The sequence below is a fragment of the Natator depressus genome, chromosome 21 (assembly GCF_965152275.1).
Source record: "Natator depressus isolate rNatDep1 chromosome 21, rNatDep2.hap1, whole genome shotgun sequence".
NCBI classification, from domain to species: Eukaryota; Metazoa; Chordata; order Testudines; family Cheloniidae; genus Natator; species Natator depressus.
Window position 1 is genome coordinate 5,830,101 of NC_134254.1, and position 18,866 is coordinate 5,848,966.

The 18,866-nt window shown below is 46.1% G+C and overlaps 1 protein-coding gene across 2 annotated transcripts in view; it reads right to left on the bottom strand.

Moving 5' to 3' along the window:
• Window positions 1-1,247: 1,247 nt before the first annotated feature.
• The window catches only part of RASSF5 (Ras association domain family member 5), an 81,801-nt gene continuing 64,182 nt past the window's right edge, over window positions 1,248-18,866 (bottom strand). For both annotated transcript variants that reach the window (XM_074936317.1, XM_074936318.1), the window contains 4 exons: window positions 11,221-11,334; window positions 8,247-8,544; window positions 5,282-5,397; window positions 1,248-3,569 (listed from right to left, as the gene is read on the bottom strand). In XM_074936317.1, coding sequence (XP_074792418.1) covers window positions 3,417-3,569; window positions 5,282-5,397; window positions 8,247-8,544; window positions 11,221-11,334 — 681 coding nt within the window. In that variant the 3' untranslated portion in view covers window positions 1,248-3,416. The remainder of the gene's footprint in view (window positions 3,570-5,281; window positions 5,398-8,246; window positions 8,545-11,220; window positions 11,335-18,866) is intronic.

An 18,866-nucleotide genomic window follows, 5' to 3' on the forward strand; every position in this document is an offset into this window, starting at 1 on the left:
ATGTTTTCAGTTGTCAGCTTCTCTTTGTTTAGGTTGGATATTAGGAAAAACTTTTTCACTAGGAGAGTGTTGAAATCTCCTTCCTTAGATATTTTTAAGGTCAGGCTTGACAAAGCCCTGGCTGGGGTGATTTAGTTGGGGATTGGTCCTGCTTTGAGCAGGGGGATTGGACTAGATGACCTCCTGAGGTCCCTTCCAACCCTGATCTTCTATGATTCTTTGAAAATAATCTTTCCAGGGGCTTCTAATACCATAAACTAGGATTGTTTTCCCCCCTTCACTGAGCTTTGACAGTGTAAAAACCATATTGGACCCTACTCCTGCAACTAATTTGGTGTAAATACAAAAGGGGACAGTTTATTTTAAGGATCTGCTCTTGCAATGAGCTACATACAGGCATAACCTCCATTGCAGGATCAGTTGGGGTGTAGTCTTTTATAGATGGCGGACTAACTAACTTCAATAAGGGAAAAACTGTAACATGTTTTATAAACACTAATGACCTTACACTCAGATCCCCTTTAAACACTGACCACCACACGGGGGCACAAGACAACTTTAAATAAAACAGACACAATTTTTCATCATTGACTGTTTTATTATCTCTCTTACACTGTCTGCATCTGAACCAACCGTTTCAGAACTTTCATAAAAGCTGAGTGACTTTTTAAAAAATACCCCAGAATTAACAGGGAGGAGTAAAAATAAATTACAGCATTGCAAAAATGCATTTCACTGTGCCACAGAAGCTTTACTATTCCATTCTATACACAGTTTTTACATGTTGTACAGCTGACAAAAAAAAAAATTCACACGTACACTAGGCAACACAATGCTAACCAAAGGCACTGCCAGCAGTATTTTGCGCATCTGAAGGAAGGGGGCTTTTGCTAATGTCTAAAGCTTGTGCCTTTGGCACAGGTCAATTGACTGTGCTTTTGCATCAGAGTTTCAAGGGTTTCTCTTTAAATGCCCCATAGCTAACCAAAACAAAAACAGCCCTCCCTCTTTGCAGGAGGTTTTCAGCAGCATTCACCATAATTGCGTTAGAAGCCATGCCTTCTACAAAACGTTAAAGACATGCTTGGGGTCCAGAGGGTGGGATGGTCACTGAAGGAAAAAAAAAATATCAGTAAAAACACCCCTAAAACTTCTAGCCAGAAAGATGAGATGAAATTTAAAAAAATCTGGATCTTGCTTCTCAGAACTAATGACATTTTACAGTGTGCTTCTTCCTGCTCAGTCAATATTTGTACATAGTGCTTTCAAGGCCGAAAGCATTAAGTGCTAATTACTTATTGACCTCACAGTGTACGTATGAGGTCAGTAAGTACTCTCCCCATTTTACAAATGGGCCAACACCCACAAAGCCTGCGATTTCCTGATTCTGTCTCTGCTACCGCATGGTTGTTAAAGGTCACCTGGGTAAGGAATACAGTACAGCTAGGTGGCTTTCCCTGCCCTGCAGCCCTATTATCAAACCTGTCTATGCTACCAGCTGTGACATGAAGTGGCGTCTCTGCACCGTGGCAGGCTTGCTAAGCAGTGCAGTCAGTCACTTTCTCCCATTTAAAAGATACTTAGATATAAAACTGGAAAAAAAACAAGCATAGAGTCACCCTGGGGGGAAATTGACAATTCCCTTCTCCCCCCCAGTGCCCCCCAACAATCAGCCTCATCCCTACAGTACTTCAGGGAACAGGCAGGGGGGAAAAAGTGACTGAGGCCTTTCAGAAAAGCCCTTCCCAACCCATGATCCTCATTAACTTTACAGTAAAGATTTCACACTTTAAAAAAAAAAAAAGGCACTGAGGTAAATCTGAGACTCTTAAAATTGCCTTCTGTCATCACTTTGCATCTAGTGGACCCGGAACCTTTGAAGTGGAATCATTTCACCATATAACAAGTTTCAAGGGATGCTTTCAACTCAGGTCATCAGTTTAAAATCATTTCAGGTTTTCTATCTGCACCTGCCCCTTTCCATGGCTTTACCATCAGGTTTCCTTCCTTTTCACACATCCCTTTGTTGCTGTGCGAAGGATCTATGCAGACAAGGGAAAGAGTGAAACACAAAGTGCTTAATCCAATGCACTCAGAGCAAACACTGGAACAATAACCTGTTAAAAGTAACACCTTAGATTAAAGCTTTCCAGACTGAAGTGTAATTTTTAAGTTGGAGTCCTTGAACCAGGAGCTAGGAAGGCGTTAATAGCAGTAACTGTTGTCTCCAACTGCAGCAGTGTCCATCTGTAGAAGGCTAAGCTGTTTCTCTGAGACAGAATGGAGGCGGTGAGTAATGACATTCTTGTTGCATCCTCCCAGCTCTAAGCACCACACGTGGCAGGGTGGTAGTCATACAGGGAACCTAGCAGCCTCTCGTCTACGTGCAGAAGGAGGACAGTGGGAGGATGCGGAGGCTCTGTGGGTGGTTGGGTGACCGAGGGGTGCTGGAGGGTAACAGGAGCAAAGCTGCAGGAGGCTGGGCAGTTGCTGTTCCTCTGCATGGCTCAAGATTGTGCTCCAGTTTCTGTATTGAACCATCATCCATGTTCCCACCTCAACCATCTTACATGTAAAAAGAGTAAATCTGTAAAACATTGGTCCCTGAGTAGGAAACTGGCAATACACAGAATAGCCACACTCAGCAGAAGGGAGCATTTGCTCTCACGCGGAGACTAGCTGACCAAACAATCCTAGTTTCACTCTCCTCCTACTTCATCTTCTTTAAAAATTCCCTAGAATGAACAGTAGGTAAAATCCCAGTGAAACGTACTGGACGGACTATGGTGGACTTGGAGCCTTCTTGGCATCTGACTTTTTATGTTTCAGTAGATCTCTTAGAATTGTGCAACAATCCGTTTTGGCATCAACAGCAGCTGCAACACACACACGATCTGGTGCAACCAACCCTCATTGCTTTATCTGCTGCTTCCTGTGGCACCACCTAACTTATGAAATGACGGAACTACACAACACAACCACCACACACAAGGCAGCCGTAGCATCTTAAAACAAAGCCAACAAGCAAGTTGGTGGGAGGAGGGTGAAAGAAATGCAGTTCTATCCTGCCCAACCCAATTACCCAGTAGATATTCCTACTTATTTAACATTCAGCCGTTACCGTGAAGTTTCTCTGCTTGGCAACCCAATGAGACAACTGAAAGCTAAGCAGCAGCTCTGTTTGGTTTATCCAGGGCCTGCAGAGGCTTTCCATTTTTTTTTTTACTGACTAGCTGTGATCCAGCGATAATTTCTGAGGGAAAAGAAACGAGACGCTTGTCTCTTTGTGGGTGTGTCATTCCTCAGACAGAGGAACAGGGAGAAAGGGTCAGACAAATCTGAGGTGTCCTGAGAAGTCTCTTCTTTTTAAAAATAATATCTAGCTTAGTCTGGTACGATAAGTGCTTTGTGTTTGGTTATCCTGGTTTTCCTCCTGCTTCTTTCAAACTCTCCTCCAGTCTTTGTTTAAACTTGCTGTACTTCTTTTGGACTTGCTGAATTTTGTCTTTTTCCTCTCTGTCCAGTATCATTAAGAAATTTTGTAGCTCTGGGATAGAGAATGCATCCCACTGCAGAGAAAGCAAAAACAGAGAAGTGATATGAGCAGACAGAATACCACCTCCCCTCTGTTTGCCTGTAACATGCACACTGTGGTTTATTGTGCAGCTGAGTGCTCATCTTGAAAATCGGGAAAAGACACATGCTACCTAGCAAGGTCAGTTAGTTGGATTTCTATATACAGAAAGATCTAGTTAACTGGCCTTGCAATTTGACACTGCAAGTATCTGTCCCCCTAATAGAGTGGGTCAGGAATTTTTTTAAAGCAATCACTTTAATAAAAAATGCTGATTCTTCAAAACCAAAACTTTGTGGGAAAGGGGCAGTTGAGACAAAATGAAAAATTCTAGTTTGAAATGACTGTTTAGAAATGTAAACGAGTACTGTACAAGACGTTTTGTTTCATTAAAAAAAAATGAAATGTGCCCATTGACCCAAAGCAGGGTGGTGGGAGAGTGGGTTTGGTTAGAAAATTTAAGGGCCTCTTTCGAAAGTTTTCAAAAACTCAATTTTTCATAGGATAGGAAAACAATTTCCCACTGAGCTTTGAGATGGAGTCAGGAATCTGTGATCCAACACATGTCTTAAGTTTGAGCCATCTGGGACTATGATCCCAAAGCAAAACCTGAATTTACCCTGGGTGGACTTAAAATTTTCCACTGCAACACTTGACTCCACAAAACACAATTTCCAAAGGGACTGAAGAAAACAGGCAAGTAACTGAGCTGTGGCATGCAAAAGCTAATGCAATCACCAGTGCTTTCTGTCACGAAGGGGGAGGGTCTGAACTACCCAGCAAGCCATGTTGTTACCAGCAGGGATAGTTCTACTTTTAATTTATTGAGAAATCAACAAAAGATTGTTAGATATGCTGGGATGGAAACACCATAATGCAGGTTGAGAGGCCAGCTTCTACTCAGCGATATTACAAGTAATGTATGTCTGGAAGTATCCCTGAGAAATACTGACATCTGGGCCATAATTTTGGAATTTAGATACATTTAATCCTGCTTTTTTGATCTCTCCTTTCTTAGGGCATAATTGCTCTTGAGTGGTTAGAATCTGAACTGCTCAACTGTGTGTCAATGCCTATACTGCTTAGCAGCAGATAGTCATCTGCAGCACAAGTGAGAGAGTCCTGAGGTTTTGCTGAACACTCTCTGAAGATCTAAATTGCCGTACTGTGTGGCATAAGAAGCCTTGGGAGGCAATGGATTTATTATACAGCATAGCATTGGCCTCTATTTTAAAATCAGTGGATTAGCTATGGCTCCATTTAGCTAATCTACTCTGAGGATTAAGTGAAGAACTGCATTGCTTAGTTCTATAAACAAACCAACAAACAAACACAAATGGATTATGGTGTAAAAACCTCAAACAGGCCACAGCATTTTTTACAGAGCAGGTTTTTAAAAACGTACTAAGTTTTCTGCAATAAACTGATTGGTTAAAGGTTCTGAAAAACACAGGCTAAACTCAAGGAATCCTTTGAGATGCTTTAATATTGATTCTTAAGTGGAAGGTTGGTGTCTAAGTCAGTGTTCTGGATGATCAAACTGTAACACAAGGAAGGTCAACTTGCTCCCTCCTATCCCCCAGCAAAAAAACCGTTAAGTTGTGTTTCTACTGCAGTAGGTCTCACAGGTTTGTTTAACAAGGCCGTGTGTTTTTGTAAAGCTATGAACATTGGTGTGAGAGCCAAGGGAAAGACTCCCAGACATACCTCAACTTCCCCCGTTTCGTTTTCCTTCAGCACAAAACTGAGAACATCTGTGTCGGGGCCAGCCAGCAGCCGGAGATACAAGGGGTATTCTGTTAGAGAGAGCTTCTGGAAGAGAACTGCAGGCAGGAAAAAAGAGAGAGAGAGAGAGAGAGAGGTTCTAAATGAGCCTTTAGGATTCAAGGGCAGAAAGATGCTCAAGAAGTTACTGAGCAAACACAGCATAGGTTCAAAGGCAGCTTGAGCTGGATTTCATAACTAAGAGTCACTATGGGATGTACCATCTCCAGCAAAGGTGTTTATAAAGGGTGGTTAAAGCAAACGATTGCAAGTTGCAACACCTAGATACGATGTCTGCTGCTAGTTAGCTATGTGAGGTTGAGTAAAGGTTCCATCCAGATTAAGGAAATTAGAATCAGTGTAGGGACAGACTTCACCAGTGCAGCTGAATCTGGTCATATATCCAGGTTAGCTGTACTGGTGTAAGCCCCCCTACTCCCTCTGCTCTGTATGGTGAGGCTTAATTAACGCTCTTCATGGGCAATATACTCAGCCCTGGGTGTCTGAAGTGAGGCCCCATAAAGCCCTATTTAGGTGCCTAGGAAGGTGGCCTCATTTTCCAAAGAACTGAAGATCCTGCAGTTCCCATCAGTGTCAACAGGAGCTGCAGTGAGCTCAGCCCTTTTGAAAAATCAGGCCACTTGTTTAGGCTCCTACATTAGGATTCAGAAGCTTAATGTTATGCACCCAGTTTAGAAAGTCTTGGCCCAAGGGCTGAGAGACCCTCCAGTAAAAGGATCTGTATAAACACAAACTATCAGCAGGGAAGAGCCCACGCCACTGGCCAACGCAACCAGGCACAGGTTGACTGGAAGTTACTTAGTGTGATATGCACAAACCCACCTTCCAATCTGTCCCACCCCAAAGCTATGCTGTTTAGCCCCCTTTTGGGGGGGGGGGAGATTTTAACAGACAAAGGGGCAGCGATACCCCCCAATCTCCTTGAATTTCATTGGAAACAGGGCACCTAACTCCTTCAAGTGCTTTTGATATTCCCACCCATAGTCTCCTCCACTGTTTTGTACCAAGACTGTCTTGCCATGACAAGTGCCAAAGAAGTTCAGCTTTCTGTGATAGTGTTCCTGTTGGATCTCTGATGGATTGGCGGGGGGTGGGGGGGCAGGGAGAGAGAAGAGGCAGATGACATAATGATGAACCCAGGGACTAGAGGAGGAAGAAAGAAAGCCAGAAATGTCCATTCAGAGCAGCTGCACTCCTTGCCAATTATAAAAAAAATTTTAATGCAATGATCTTGTTTATAAGGGTGGGTGGGTCATGATGATTCAGCTAAGGTTAAAACTCCAGAAGTCTATGAGTCAATTAGAATGTCAATATTTTTTTGCAGGTACCAAAGATAAAGCACTATCAGAGATCAGTGTTGATACACAGAAGCTAAATAAAGGAGGCAAGGGGAAATTCTGGCCAGGGACACTAGGGTGCTCAGCAGACAGGACCATGTGGGAAAGACTGAATTCCATGCAGGTGGGTGTCCGTCTCAAAGGGCTCAGTCACCCCGAGGAGGATTTGAGCCTCCATGGTATCAAAATTTAGTTCATGGTTTTTTAAGCACAAAGCAGTCTTCTACGACTGAACTGAAAGGCTTGTGGGATAAGTGACTAACTTCCATTGACTTCACTAGGAGTTGTCTCCACTTATGGCAATGACTCAGTTTGTCTCAGTCTATAGGGGGCTCACAAGCTAGGTACACCCAGGCACTCATGCCAGCCCTTAAGTGGCATCTCCTAGCTTCTGTTACAACAGCTTGCATTCCACACAGGTGACCATATTTGCATCTCGGTTCTGACACAAGACCCTGTAACTTAAGTGGGAGCTACTTGTGGTGCTGGAAATTAGATCTTGTGTATGCACCAGTGAACATTATTTGTTTAACAATGAAACTACCACTCCTGCCTTAGCCAACAGGGGCTGGCACTGAAACAGAATAAGGCAGTAGGGTGATATTTTTACTACACATGGAGAAGGCAAACATCGCCCAGGTATTTAGTATGCTGCAGAACAGTGATTAAACCTTCCTTAGGTTCCTATATAGCCCCCTCTCTGTGTAATATCTGAGCACTTTACCGTCTTCACTGCATTCATCCTCCCAACACCCGTGGAGCTGCAAAGTGTTCTGTCCTGTAATCTCTCATTTATATAGCTCCTTTCACCCTGAACACACCACAGCAAGTAAGATTATGTACCGACTCTACGCAGCCCCTGCTGCAAGGTGGCAAGTGCATACCTGGTCACAGAAATGCTCCACCAAAGCTTACAGCAGGGAGTCACTTATCCAACAATTGCAGGGGGAATTTGTCAGGCATATTTGATTCTCTAAATTAGATTTGGGCCAGGCCACCCCTAACTCCTGCAACAAGTGACATTTGATCCTTAATGACCACAAGGAGTCCGGATCAGTGCGGTGGCAGGCCACATGTACACGGGTTGGCTATTATGGCTCTTCCCTGATGAATGTATTAGTAAGAACACCACAGAGCAAAGCAGATCTTCCCTTGGGAAAGCACTGACAGCTCTGCTATTAGGAATGACACTTACGAATGAGAGGAAACCTGGCTTTATGGTTTAGGCACTGGACTGGGACTCCAAAGATTTAGGTTCATTTCCCAGGTCTGCCACTGACTCCCTCTGTGAGCTTGGTCAAGTCACTTGATCTTTCTGGTCCTCAGTTCCTCATCTTACAGAAGGGGCTGACTATCCTCCCTTTTTGTCGGTCTTTGGGGCGGGGGCTGTGTGTATGTGCAGCACCTTGCACAGTGCAGCTCAGTTAAGGCCTCTACTGTACCGCAAATCACAATCTTACCAACTGTGGCAGAGAGGGGAAGCATCTGGGAATTCCCCTCTCTGCACCGAGCCCCCATGGGACTGGTTGCTCGGAAGGGTGTGCACTCACCTTGCCCATCTCTCTGCATTTCCTTGAAAAGTGCAAACTTCTGAGGGTTGTCCACCACCATGAACTTCTTGAGGAGCCCCTGGATCACCTCGCTGACCGTGGTCGTGCTGCTGATGTGCAGCTGCTTGACTGCATCCAGCGGCAAGTAGAAGGAAGTTCTCTTGTCCGTCATATCAGCCAGGTTCACCTCCTTGAGGGCATCATAGATAGACGGCGGCCGAATTCCTGCTGGCACCGTCACAGGCCGCCGCAGTTTCAAGTGCACTTTAATGAAGCCCGTGTAAGTGCCGTCCTCATTCTACAGCAAAGGAGATAACGAAAGTCAAGTTTCAATGAGTGCTCATGGGGCAAGACAGGTTTTCAGCTAATGCCAGTGTCCCCCCCACCCCCCTCAAGCTGGAGGGCTTTTTGCAGTACTTAACCCAGTGGTAGACATGGTGGGCTGACTGCAGGGACAACTTTCTATAGTGCTTGAAACTTTCCTAGTAATAACGTAAAAGGAACTAGCAATTTAGGGTTAGTCACTACAGAATTCTTCCTGTTCCCTACTATTCAATAATGCCCTAGGATTCTTCGCCACCCCTTTGTAAACTGTTCCTGCTACAGAGAAGAGTTATGGAAACTAACTGACATTAAATACCATTTGTGCTTGCAATCACACTTCTGTCTCCTTTAACTGGAGATGGGTTTGGAGAGAACGTGTAAGCATCTGAACTAGGGTTTCTGAGGGCTGAGCTGGATATGCTGGCTGTTTTCATAAGGTTTTAGTGCCAAACAGTTGAAAGCTTGCAGCTCTCCATCTTAAATGATGGAAATTTCATGAGATTTTCACCATCCTGTGCCCGATCTTGAGATAAAGGCCCTTTACACAGACTTTATGAGAAATCTAACCCTGGTTAAGCATGGACAACGCCGTGGGTGCCATGCTGTAACAAACTCTAAAAGATTAGAACATCTGGAATTGATAGCTCAGGTACTGGTTCACAGCTGTCAGTTGGGGCTGAAGTGAGTTGCTACAGAGTCCCAGGACTGCAGAGGTTACAGGCAAAAGATGGCCCATTTGCCTTAAAAGAAAATGATCCAATAACAACTCCTGGGGAAGCCAGGCTACTCCAATGTTAATCCATGGGTCACAAAAGTTAGGAGATGGAAAAAGATCCCAGGCTACTATAAGGGATCCCTGCACTAGTTTTTGTTCACGTCAGTTGTAAGTGATGTCTGTTTAAAGACAACTTGGGGCTTGTTTTCACAAACTGACAAGCGACTGGAAAACCATAAACAACCGAACACTGTTCTCTGAAATTGTAAAATCTCCATTATTTCTGTTTTTCCAAAACCTCCTACACTGTGAGCTATGAGAGCTTGTGAAATTTGCTCCTTTTGTTAAATCTAATTTGTGAACCCAGTCCTTTCCTTGGCCTCTCAAGGCTTACCAACAGGGCTTGGTTTACATGGTTGTTTTTGCCAAGCAGTAAACAAGGCTGCAGTCAAGGGCTGGAACTGTAAGCAAATTACTGTGGGTCCCACAACTTCGTTTAAAAGTTTGACTGTGGAGGAACAGAATGGCACATCTGGTTTCCCAACGGCTCGATGTCTCCAAACGGGCTGTGTGACAGCGGCTGAATGGCACTGAAGCAGCTTTCTAGTTATCATGACTCATCCAAGCTAGAACAATACAGCCTGATCTGTGTGTGGCAAATCATTTGCTGGACATTGAAATTACTCTGAAAATTTCCGCACTGGAAAAAAAAAATTGTAGAACCATTGTCTGAACCGTGTGGTGGCTCATGCCACACAGACCTGGGTACAAATAAGGCTGGTGACTAAGCACTTTAGGTGCTGAAATGAGTGACAGCCCTCAAGACCAAAGCCCTGTGCTTTCCGTAGGACAGACCAGGCCTGATTCAAAGCCCACTGAAGTTAATAGGCATCTTTCCACCAGTAGAGTGGGCTTTTGGATCAGGCCTGGACAGGGCAGACCCCAGCAATGCAAGTTTTCCTCCTTGCCTCAGCCACACCTCACCAGCAGGGCTAAGCAGCGAGTTCAGTCTCCGTGGCACAGTATTTAGCCTCTCCTGAGACTCCCATTGAGGGAGCCTGGCAGGATGGTGGATTTTTTACCGTCAACACGTCTCCAAGGAAGAAGCCGAGAAGCATGAAATTCAATTTACACAGTGGCTACTGAAAAGTCAGCAAGTTTCTTAAGACTGAACTTAACTGCTTAGCTGTACCGAAGGTCTTATCCAGTGGGTACAAATTTCAAAAGCACTTTAATGATGTAGCAGCTGAAGTCTCATTAAGTGAATTAGGCTCCCAAGGCACTTAAATGCTTCTGAAATTTTTACCCAGCATGTTTCACACTCCCGTCAATTAGCAGTGCAGTCATGCCCTGACACACCGATCAGCAATGGGGACCCCTTGTGCTAGGTGCTGTATAGACACAGGCTCTTCCCCCCGAGGTTCTCCTACTTGCATAACAGCAGCCTTGGACACAGTCAAAGTTAAAATCCAGATTCAGATGCTGCCCCCCCACCCCCAAAGGCTGGGCTGTTTAGACCCAAGTTTTTGATTCAGGCCAGTCTGTGCCTTAAGCGTTTCAGGAGAAGACAACTGCTAAAATAGGTTAATACGAATGCTCTACTCAGAATTTATTTGTCATCCTGTGGTTCAAATGCAAGGCAAGCAGTCCCTGTACTGGTAACTGATGCAGTTAACACATCATCTGATTATCTGCCATTTACAAATGCAGTGGTGTCTATGCATTTATACCCTCTGTTGGCATGTTCTCCTCGCAGTAGGACCTGATTTCCTGCTGCGGTTTGGCAGATGAATCAAAGGTTTTGGAGCTATCCATGTCAAGTGAACTTCACTCTTGTGCAAAGGCTCAGCGCAAGGCCCAGTCACCTCTGAAGCCAGAATTAAAAGCCTGTCCTTAGTGCCTAAAGTAATGTAGACAGATGAATAAAATACATACCAGCTTCATCACGAAGCAGTTTGTAACCTTGGCATTGTAACTATTGATTATCTGTTCAATCTCCTGGATAGTGGGAGCTGTGGGTTTTTCTTCTTCTGCTGTTTTTGTTACATTCTGAAACGAGAAATAAAGAATAGTGAATACCTTCGGTTTGTACGTCACTTTGCAGCCAGGAGCGCCGTACAAATTGTATGCTGCAAATGGTACGCTCTTCATGGCCCTGCCTTTGCCAGGATATACATATAAGCACAAAGACAGACATAATCCCTGGTCCTGAGAGTTTACAATAAGAATGATGGAGAAGATAATGCCATTTATTGCTATTATTTGTACGGGCGTAGTGCCGAGAGGCCCAAATCAAGACCCCACAGTGCTAGGCACTGTACACACAGAACAAAAAACTAGTCCCTTCCCCAAAGAGCTTACAATTTAAGTAAGAGCCAACGGATGACTACCACCACCATGAGTTGTCTGGTCACCCTCCAGCCTACTGGTGGCTGCATTTCAGAGGTGTGTGGAGCGATTTCTCCTTCATTATTAAGAATGTTCCTTAATATTTATATTAGAAGCCCCAGACATGCAGCTACTTTTGGAAAAGGACATATTCAGTGAACCAGCCCCCTGCACAATAGTGTAGAAAGGGAAAAGTTTGGCCAAAGACGCATAACGTAAACTTAGATGCATAGGCCACCTCTTAGCATCCCCCAGCACCATTTTCATGGAAAGGTTTGAGGCTTCCTTAATTTCCCTGTAGAGTGAAGAGGGTTTATAGAGTTTTGCCCAGAGGACTTCATTAAACCTGCATGGGATTTTCTCAGAAGGGTGAAGGTATTTGGTTTTTTTTTTACCCTGCTGGAATTCAAACATATGGTTCCAAGGAATCTAAGTTATTTCAAACCTGATGCTTAAAGCTCTAAGCTGTCCCTTCTGGAAAGCTGAGAAATGCCACATGGGTCTATGACGCAGGAGGGTCTGGGATTTGAGCACTCAGTAAGACAGGCAGATGGCGGTTATAATTCCAATGGGTTCTTCAGTGAGGTATTGATCCAAAGTGCTCTGGGTGGTTTAATGACTAGCAGACAATGGCTCCTACAGGCTGATCAATGGGGAGGCAAAGGAACAGACAAGCCACAAAAAGCTTTTGCTCTCCCAGGGTCTTGGATGCTGCCTGCACCACATGCTTCATCTGTAAAACATCTCCATCCGCCACATGCCAGCGGCCTGCAGCATCTGCAATGCAATGGGTGTTTCCTTCAGCGGGCTTGTCATATTTGCTCCTTGCAATCTTGGCTTCTGGCAGGCCCCGAGAGGAATATTTCTGGGATAACGTGCTGCTGATGGCAAGGAAAAAGAAATAGTGGCTTTCTTGAGCCACTTCCCACAGCACGGCAGAAAGACATTCACACACTGCAAGCATCAAGCAGAAGAGATTGTAGCGTTTCATGGAGGGGGTCAAAGGAGGGGCTTGGAAACAAGCAACACAAAAGAAAAATCTCACCAAGGATGGGGAATGTTTTCACCATGGAACAGACCTTTGAGCCAGCAGTCAACACAGGAGACCCGAGGGAGCTGCATTTATCATGGCAATTTGTGGGCAGCATCACCAATGCTTTCAATAAGCCCATGTGCAATTAATGAAACGCACAAAGTCCAAACTCCCTGAGAACTTGGGCATCTTTGTTGAGCATGACTGGAACAAAAGAACATCCTGTAGCCAACTGACTGCTCACTGCCATTTTGTATGGGGAAGTAAGGGTACTTCCCCCCTTCTATAAACACCAGTCACAGGAGGATCTGAGTGTGTTTAGAGCACCATCAGTGAGCATCACCTCACCCCCTACGAAGCAGGTAACTATCATAGCCTCCCCATATGTAAAATGGAGGGAGATTTGCTAGAGATCACATGGAGTCAGCTGCAGTATCCCCAGCTTTAGCCACTGCACTAGCCATTGCTGCCTCAGTGGAAGGTACCACTCCATCCACCTGCAGCTGCCAAATGTTTTTCTGCCCCTCACCTAGCAACTGGAAGCCAGTGACTATTTTTCATGGCTCTGCTAGCATTTCCTCCGTGTGCAGAGCAGCCGGGATGCCACTGGCAGCAGGTTCATCCAGGCAGAATTTGCAGTTACATCTACATTTGGTTTTTGCTCCAAGCAGTGCATTTCTAGCAGCTTTGGAGGAGTAAGTCATTACTTCAAAGCTAAAATGCACTAACGCCGCATAAACAGTGAGCAACCTGCACGGCTAATCCATAGCACGCGCCTGCCCGAAGTCCCCAGTAATCCAATCAACGCAGTCACAGCCTGCCTTGGAAGTCACTCTGTTCTCCGTGCGTAGGGGAAACAGAGGGACAAGGGCTCTTTTCTCTCCCTTTCATTGGTTTTGGTGAATTTCCTTTTGCGAGGCTAAATTACAGTCAGATGCAGTGCGTAGGAGGGGTTCACAGGCAGGTCTTTTACGTAAACATATTCATTAGTCATTAGAGACAATCGGAAAACCACCTGTAATCAGGTCCCATCACAGACAGAGACACTAAAGAAAAACATAACTGGGCATTGAGAGCATTTAAGCAAAAGGGCAATAAACACTTCTGGATACACCTGCCATGAGGGGCTTATTAAGGAGGCTCATTAAAAGCCATGATAGCCTATTTGCACAGGAGTGCCTAGCACTCACAGCTCCCAGTGATGTCAGCAGGAACTGCAGCATCTTTGAAACTCGGGCCAGGGATGTATCGGAAGCAGGCTTTGATTCCAGGGGGCGCTGCCAGCTACTTCTAGACCCAATATACAGAGCCAGATCCTTAGCTGGCATAAATCGATGTAGCTCCATTTAAGTCAATGGGGCGACGCTGATTTACACCAGCCGAGGATCTTGACCTTAGAGTCTATAAAAATCAGCTAACTCCATTAAGGGAGGAAGGGGGATCTGTGGGTTTTTTTGCTTCCACCTGCTCCTCTGCAGTGCTCCTGCCGCAGAGCTTGGCAGGCAGGGAGAGGAGCCATGGGAAAGTTGCTATACGGGCCCTGATTCCACCATAAACCATGGTACTCTGAGCAGCATGAAGCCTGCTTCTGTGCCCTATGAACCCCATCAGAGGGGTCATGAGGATGGTGCCAAGCAGGGGTCAGTGCCAGTATGGGAGACAATTAAGTGCTTTTGGGAGGTGTGCAGGAGTCAGGATGCTGCCTCCACATACAACAGGTTCTGCGAGGTTTGGAGCAACTTTCCCTGTGCCCCTCAACTACCATGGGTTCTATCCCCAGCACAGCACCTCCACCTTGGCAGGAAACCGCATCAGGGAAAGCAAAACCAGGGAGAGGTTACAAATAAGTCCTCCCCTGCCATAGGTTTACATGCAGGAGGGAAGCAAATGCCTCATGTATTTTCTTGTCTGTGAAACTTCCCGTGAAAATCAGACTCTGCTCACCGGAATTGAAAATCTGTTGCAGCCGAGAAATCCATGAAAAGCCCCACCTTGCCTTGCTATCCAAGAGTTTACGTAGAGTTAAATTAGAACGGTCTATGAACTGCAAACTTTAGGCAGATTTAGGAGAACCCGGGGATTAAACGGTAATTAACTGACAACCACCAATGCTCTGATATTTGGGGAAACCTAAAGAGAGCTGGCAAGGCTGGCCCAATGAAATCAAAATCTCCCGAGAGAGTTCCAGGAAAAGTACTGGCATGTGAAGGCACTGGCAGAACGGACTGGGCTAAGCTGGAGCAGATGCCGGAGCCAGAGACACGTGGTCGTTCAGGCTTCTGGTTCAATGCGGTGAAGCTGCGATCACAGAAAATGTTGAGGAAAAAGATCTGCTCTCGTTCAGACAGGAATAACCCTGAGGAAGGTCTATGGCCTGAGTCACCGCCATCTGAGTCACGCAGGAGGTCAGACTGGGTGATCACAGGGGTCCCTGTGGATTCTAGGACAGTGTCCCTAATGTCCTCCAAGGAGGTAACAGAACTGTGCTGGTTCTAAGTGCTTCCTTTATCGATCCCACAAGTGAATCCATGCAGCCAGGTCTTTGTGCTCCCACGGATCCACGCACAGGATCAGCGCCATAAAGAGGAGCAAGAAGGAATGGAGACAACAATGAACGCAGGGCTCATGGCTGGCCATTTCCAGGACTAGGAGATGCACACACACTCTCCCTCAGCCGGATTATAGCCTCGTCTCTGACCAAGCCTGTGTGGGGGACAGCGTCTGGCGTCATCGAAGTCCGCGTCAGCTTCGCAGCACGGTCGGTGGATGTGTGTGGAGAGTCCAGGGAATGGTCTATTCCTGGCTCCTCGTACTGACTTTGGAGAGGTTAGAGATGAATCACAACAGCCTGACTTGCCAGTGCAGTTTTGTTCAATGTCTTCATTAATGATCTGGAGGATGGTGTGGATTGCACCCTCAGCAAGTTTGCAGATGACACTAAGCTGGGAGGAGAGGTAGATACACCGGAGGGTAGGGATAGGATACAGAGGGCCCTAGACAAATTAGAGGATTGGGCCAAAAGAAATCTGATGAGGTTCAACAAGGACAAGTGCAGAGTCCTGCACTTAGGACGGAAGAATCCCATGCACCGCTACAGACTAGGGACCGAATGGCTCGGCAGCAGTTCTGCGGAAAAGGACCTAGGGGTTACAGTGGATGAGAAGCTGGATATGAGTCAACAGTGTGCCCTTGTTGCCAAGAAGGCCAATGGCATTTTGGGATGTGCAAGTAGGGGCATTGCCAGCAGATCGAGGGACGTGATCGTTCCCCTCTATTCGGCATTGGTGGGGCCTCATCTGGAGTACTGTGTCCAGTTTTGGGCCCCACACTACAAGAAGGATGTGAAAAAATTGGAAAATGTCCAGTGGAGGGCAACAAAAATGATTAGGGGACTGGAACACATGACTTGAGGCTGAGGGAACTGGGACTGTTTAGTCTGTGGAAGAGAAGAATGAGGGAGGATTTGATAGCTGCTTTCAACTACCTGAAAGGGGGTTCCAAAGAGGATGGATCTAGACTGTTCTCAATGGTAGCAGATGACAGAACGAGGAGTAATGGTCTCAAGTTGCAGTGGGGGAGGTTTAGGTTGGATATTAGGAAAAACTTTTTCACTAGGAAGGTGGTGAAGCACTGGAATGCATTACCTAGAGAGGTGGTGTAGGAGGAAGGAATCTCCTTTCTTTCAGGTTTTTAAGGTCAGGCTTGACAAAGTCCTGGCTGGGATGATTTAGTTGGGGATTGGTCCTGCTTTGAGCAGGGGTTTGGACTAGATGACCTCCTGAAGTTCCTTCCAACCCTGATATTCTATGATTCTATGCACACAGACTGAAAAAGCAGCGAGGTATTGAAACATCCTCTGGGCCGTGGGAAGTCAATTCAGCTTGACAGGCACATTCAGGGCATTGCTGCCGCTTACTCCTAATTCATGGAAGCAGGCCACACAACAGGGTACCACATCCTCCCCAGAAACATCTCAGGACCTCTCTCAGCCTCACCTCGCTCTGCATGTCCCGGCCCTGGGGGCCTCCGATCAGTTTGGTGGGAGTGCAGAGAAGAGGAGAGGATCACACTGCGGACGAGAAAAGGCCCTCAGAACCTCCCAGCCCTCCTGTACACACCCACTGCGTACGTGCTGCCAGGTGTCCAGGTAAAGAGGCAGGAAGCGCCTTGAAAATGCTCATTCCCTCCCCCACTCCCCCGGTCATGCTCCCTGTGGAAACCAACAGACAAGAGGGGGGCTACACAGAAACAACAAGAGAGTCCAGTCAGTTTAATGACTGAGGTTTCAGCACACCGGCAGCCTAACTGTTGCAAAGTTTTTTGTTGGCCTCACAGCAAAGGAGAGTTTTAATCCTTCCACATCAAATGCCAGCCTGCGCTCCAGCTGTCATTAATCCCCCACCTCGCGATCAGAACCCATTTCCCCTGCTTTGGAAAGCGTCTCTCCAAGGCCCCTGGCCCTTAACATACGCTGGGAATTAAGGGGTAGAGGGGGAAATGCCTCTGAGAAAATTAAGGGGGTGAGTTACCAGGAGAAAACGAACCAGCTGGAGATAAACTTACCCTGACAGGATCATTGGGAAAAAAGCCAGCCGTGCCCTCTGAAGGATGCAAGTGAGGGATTTTTCATGATTAAAAATTCTGATGCTCCCCTGAGTTTGCTGAAGAACTTGGAAACCTGAAACTGGGCGCTGCTTTCCCTCCACAGCACAGCCTGGTGGGTTATCGTAGGATTTATCCCAAATGCTGTTCCCCACCCAAAGGTCCCTTCCCCTTGCTCACGGCACACGCTTGTCTGGCTCCCCTGAGCACCAGGGAGCTGGGGAGGAGTGAAAGACCTGGGCACTAGAGAGGCTGCGTCTGGCCATGGCATCCCACACACCCGGACAGTAACATTTGGGTGGAGCATTGCTTATAGCTGTAGTGACTGCTGCTGGTGTGTGCTTTCCCACAGCGCCCCTGGAAGCATCACACTAGCTTCTAGTCTCTGCCTGCAGCGTGCCTTCAGCTGTCCTGCTCTGCCAGTGCACGCTCCTCCTCTCAGGAGCAAGACTGACAGATTTCAGCCACATCCTCTGAAACCAAGTGCAGAGAACTCTAGGGCCATGGCAAAGAGCTCTAGGCAAATGAAAGGCACATCTGCCCTTTAGGGAGACCGGGAAAGCATCAGCATCCCTCAGAGTCTGGAAACAGTGGAGGGAAAACGCAGCAGCTACATCCAAAGAAGGAAGTCACTCACCTTCAGAGCAAATCACAGTCTGTTATAAAATTAATGAGCCCCGTCATAGGAGGATGGAAACCAAAGGGTTTGTCCGACCCTGAAATGAATTTAAATCCACAGGTGGATTGAGAAAAATCTATAAGGAATGTGGACACTGCTATGAAATACAAGTAGATACACAAAGCTGCATCTTTACTGTCTGTGCAGCAAGGCATGGCAGCTTCCATGTATATTTCCTTATGGGGAAATAACCCACTGAAACGACAGTGCTGAGCTGACTGCAAACTGGATCTTCGCTCTCTCTCACACACACACAAACACCTTTAAGGATCCCACGGTCTATCTCAAAAGAGGTTTGGAGTGAACACAAATTTTAGCGTATGGTACTTAATCTAACACCTGTCCTGAAAGCATCCTCCTAATTACAGGAAACTCAGAATGCTCATGCCAAAATCATGGATCTCATTTGCATCCTGCAGACAAGCAGTTATATTCCAAAAGATGCTTTCTGCTATGCAAACCCTCTCAACATTGGGCTATGATGCAAAAAAGAAAGTTGATTTTCATTGTCTCTTTTTAGCCATTCGTACCAACGGCAATGGGAGATCAGATGGTCAGATACTGTAGCTGCATTTTTTAAAGAAGGGGCTGGGTAATTTTACAGCCATATCATATGTAGCAATCCATGTGAAAGATAATTAACTCTCATGCTTCAAGGCATAATGCTAACACACTGCAGAGGCCAGGAAGGAATCCCCCTCCTAGCCTTGTGCATGATATTGGCCAATTGAAAGCAGGCTCCTTGTAGGGAGGTTTTGCCTGTTTCCTAAGGATCAAAAGTTGGTCACATTTGGAGGCAGGGTACCCGAAATGGTGGACCATGAATATATCTATACCACTGGTGGATGTGAGTGGCTCAGAGACAACAATGGTAGGTAC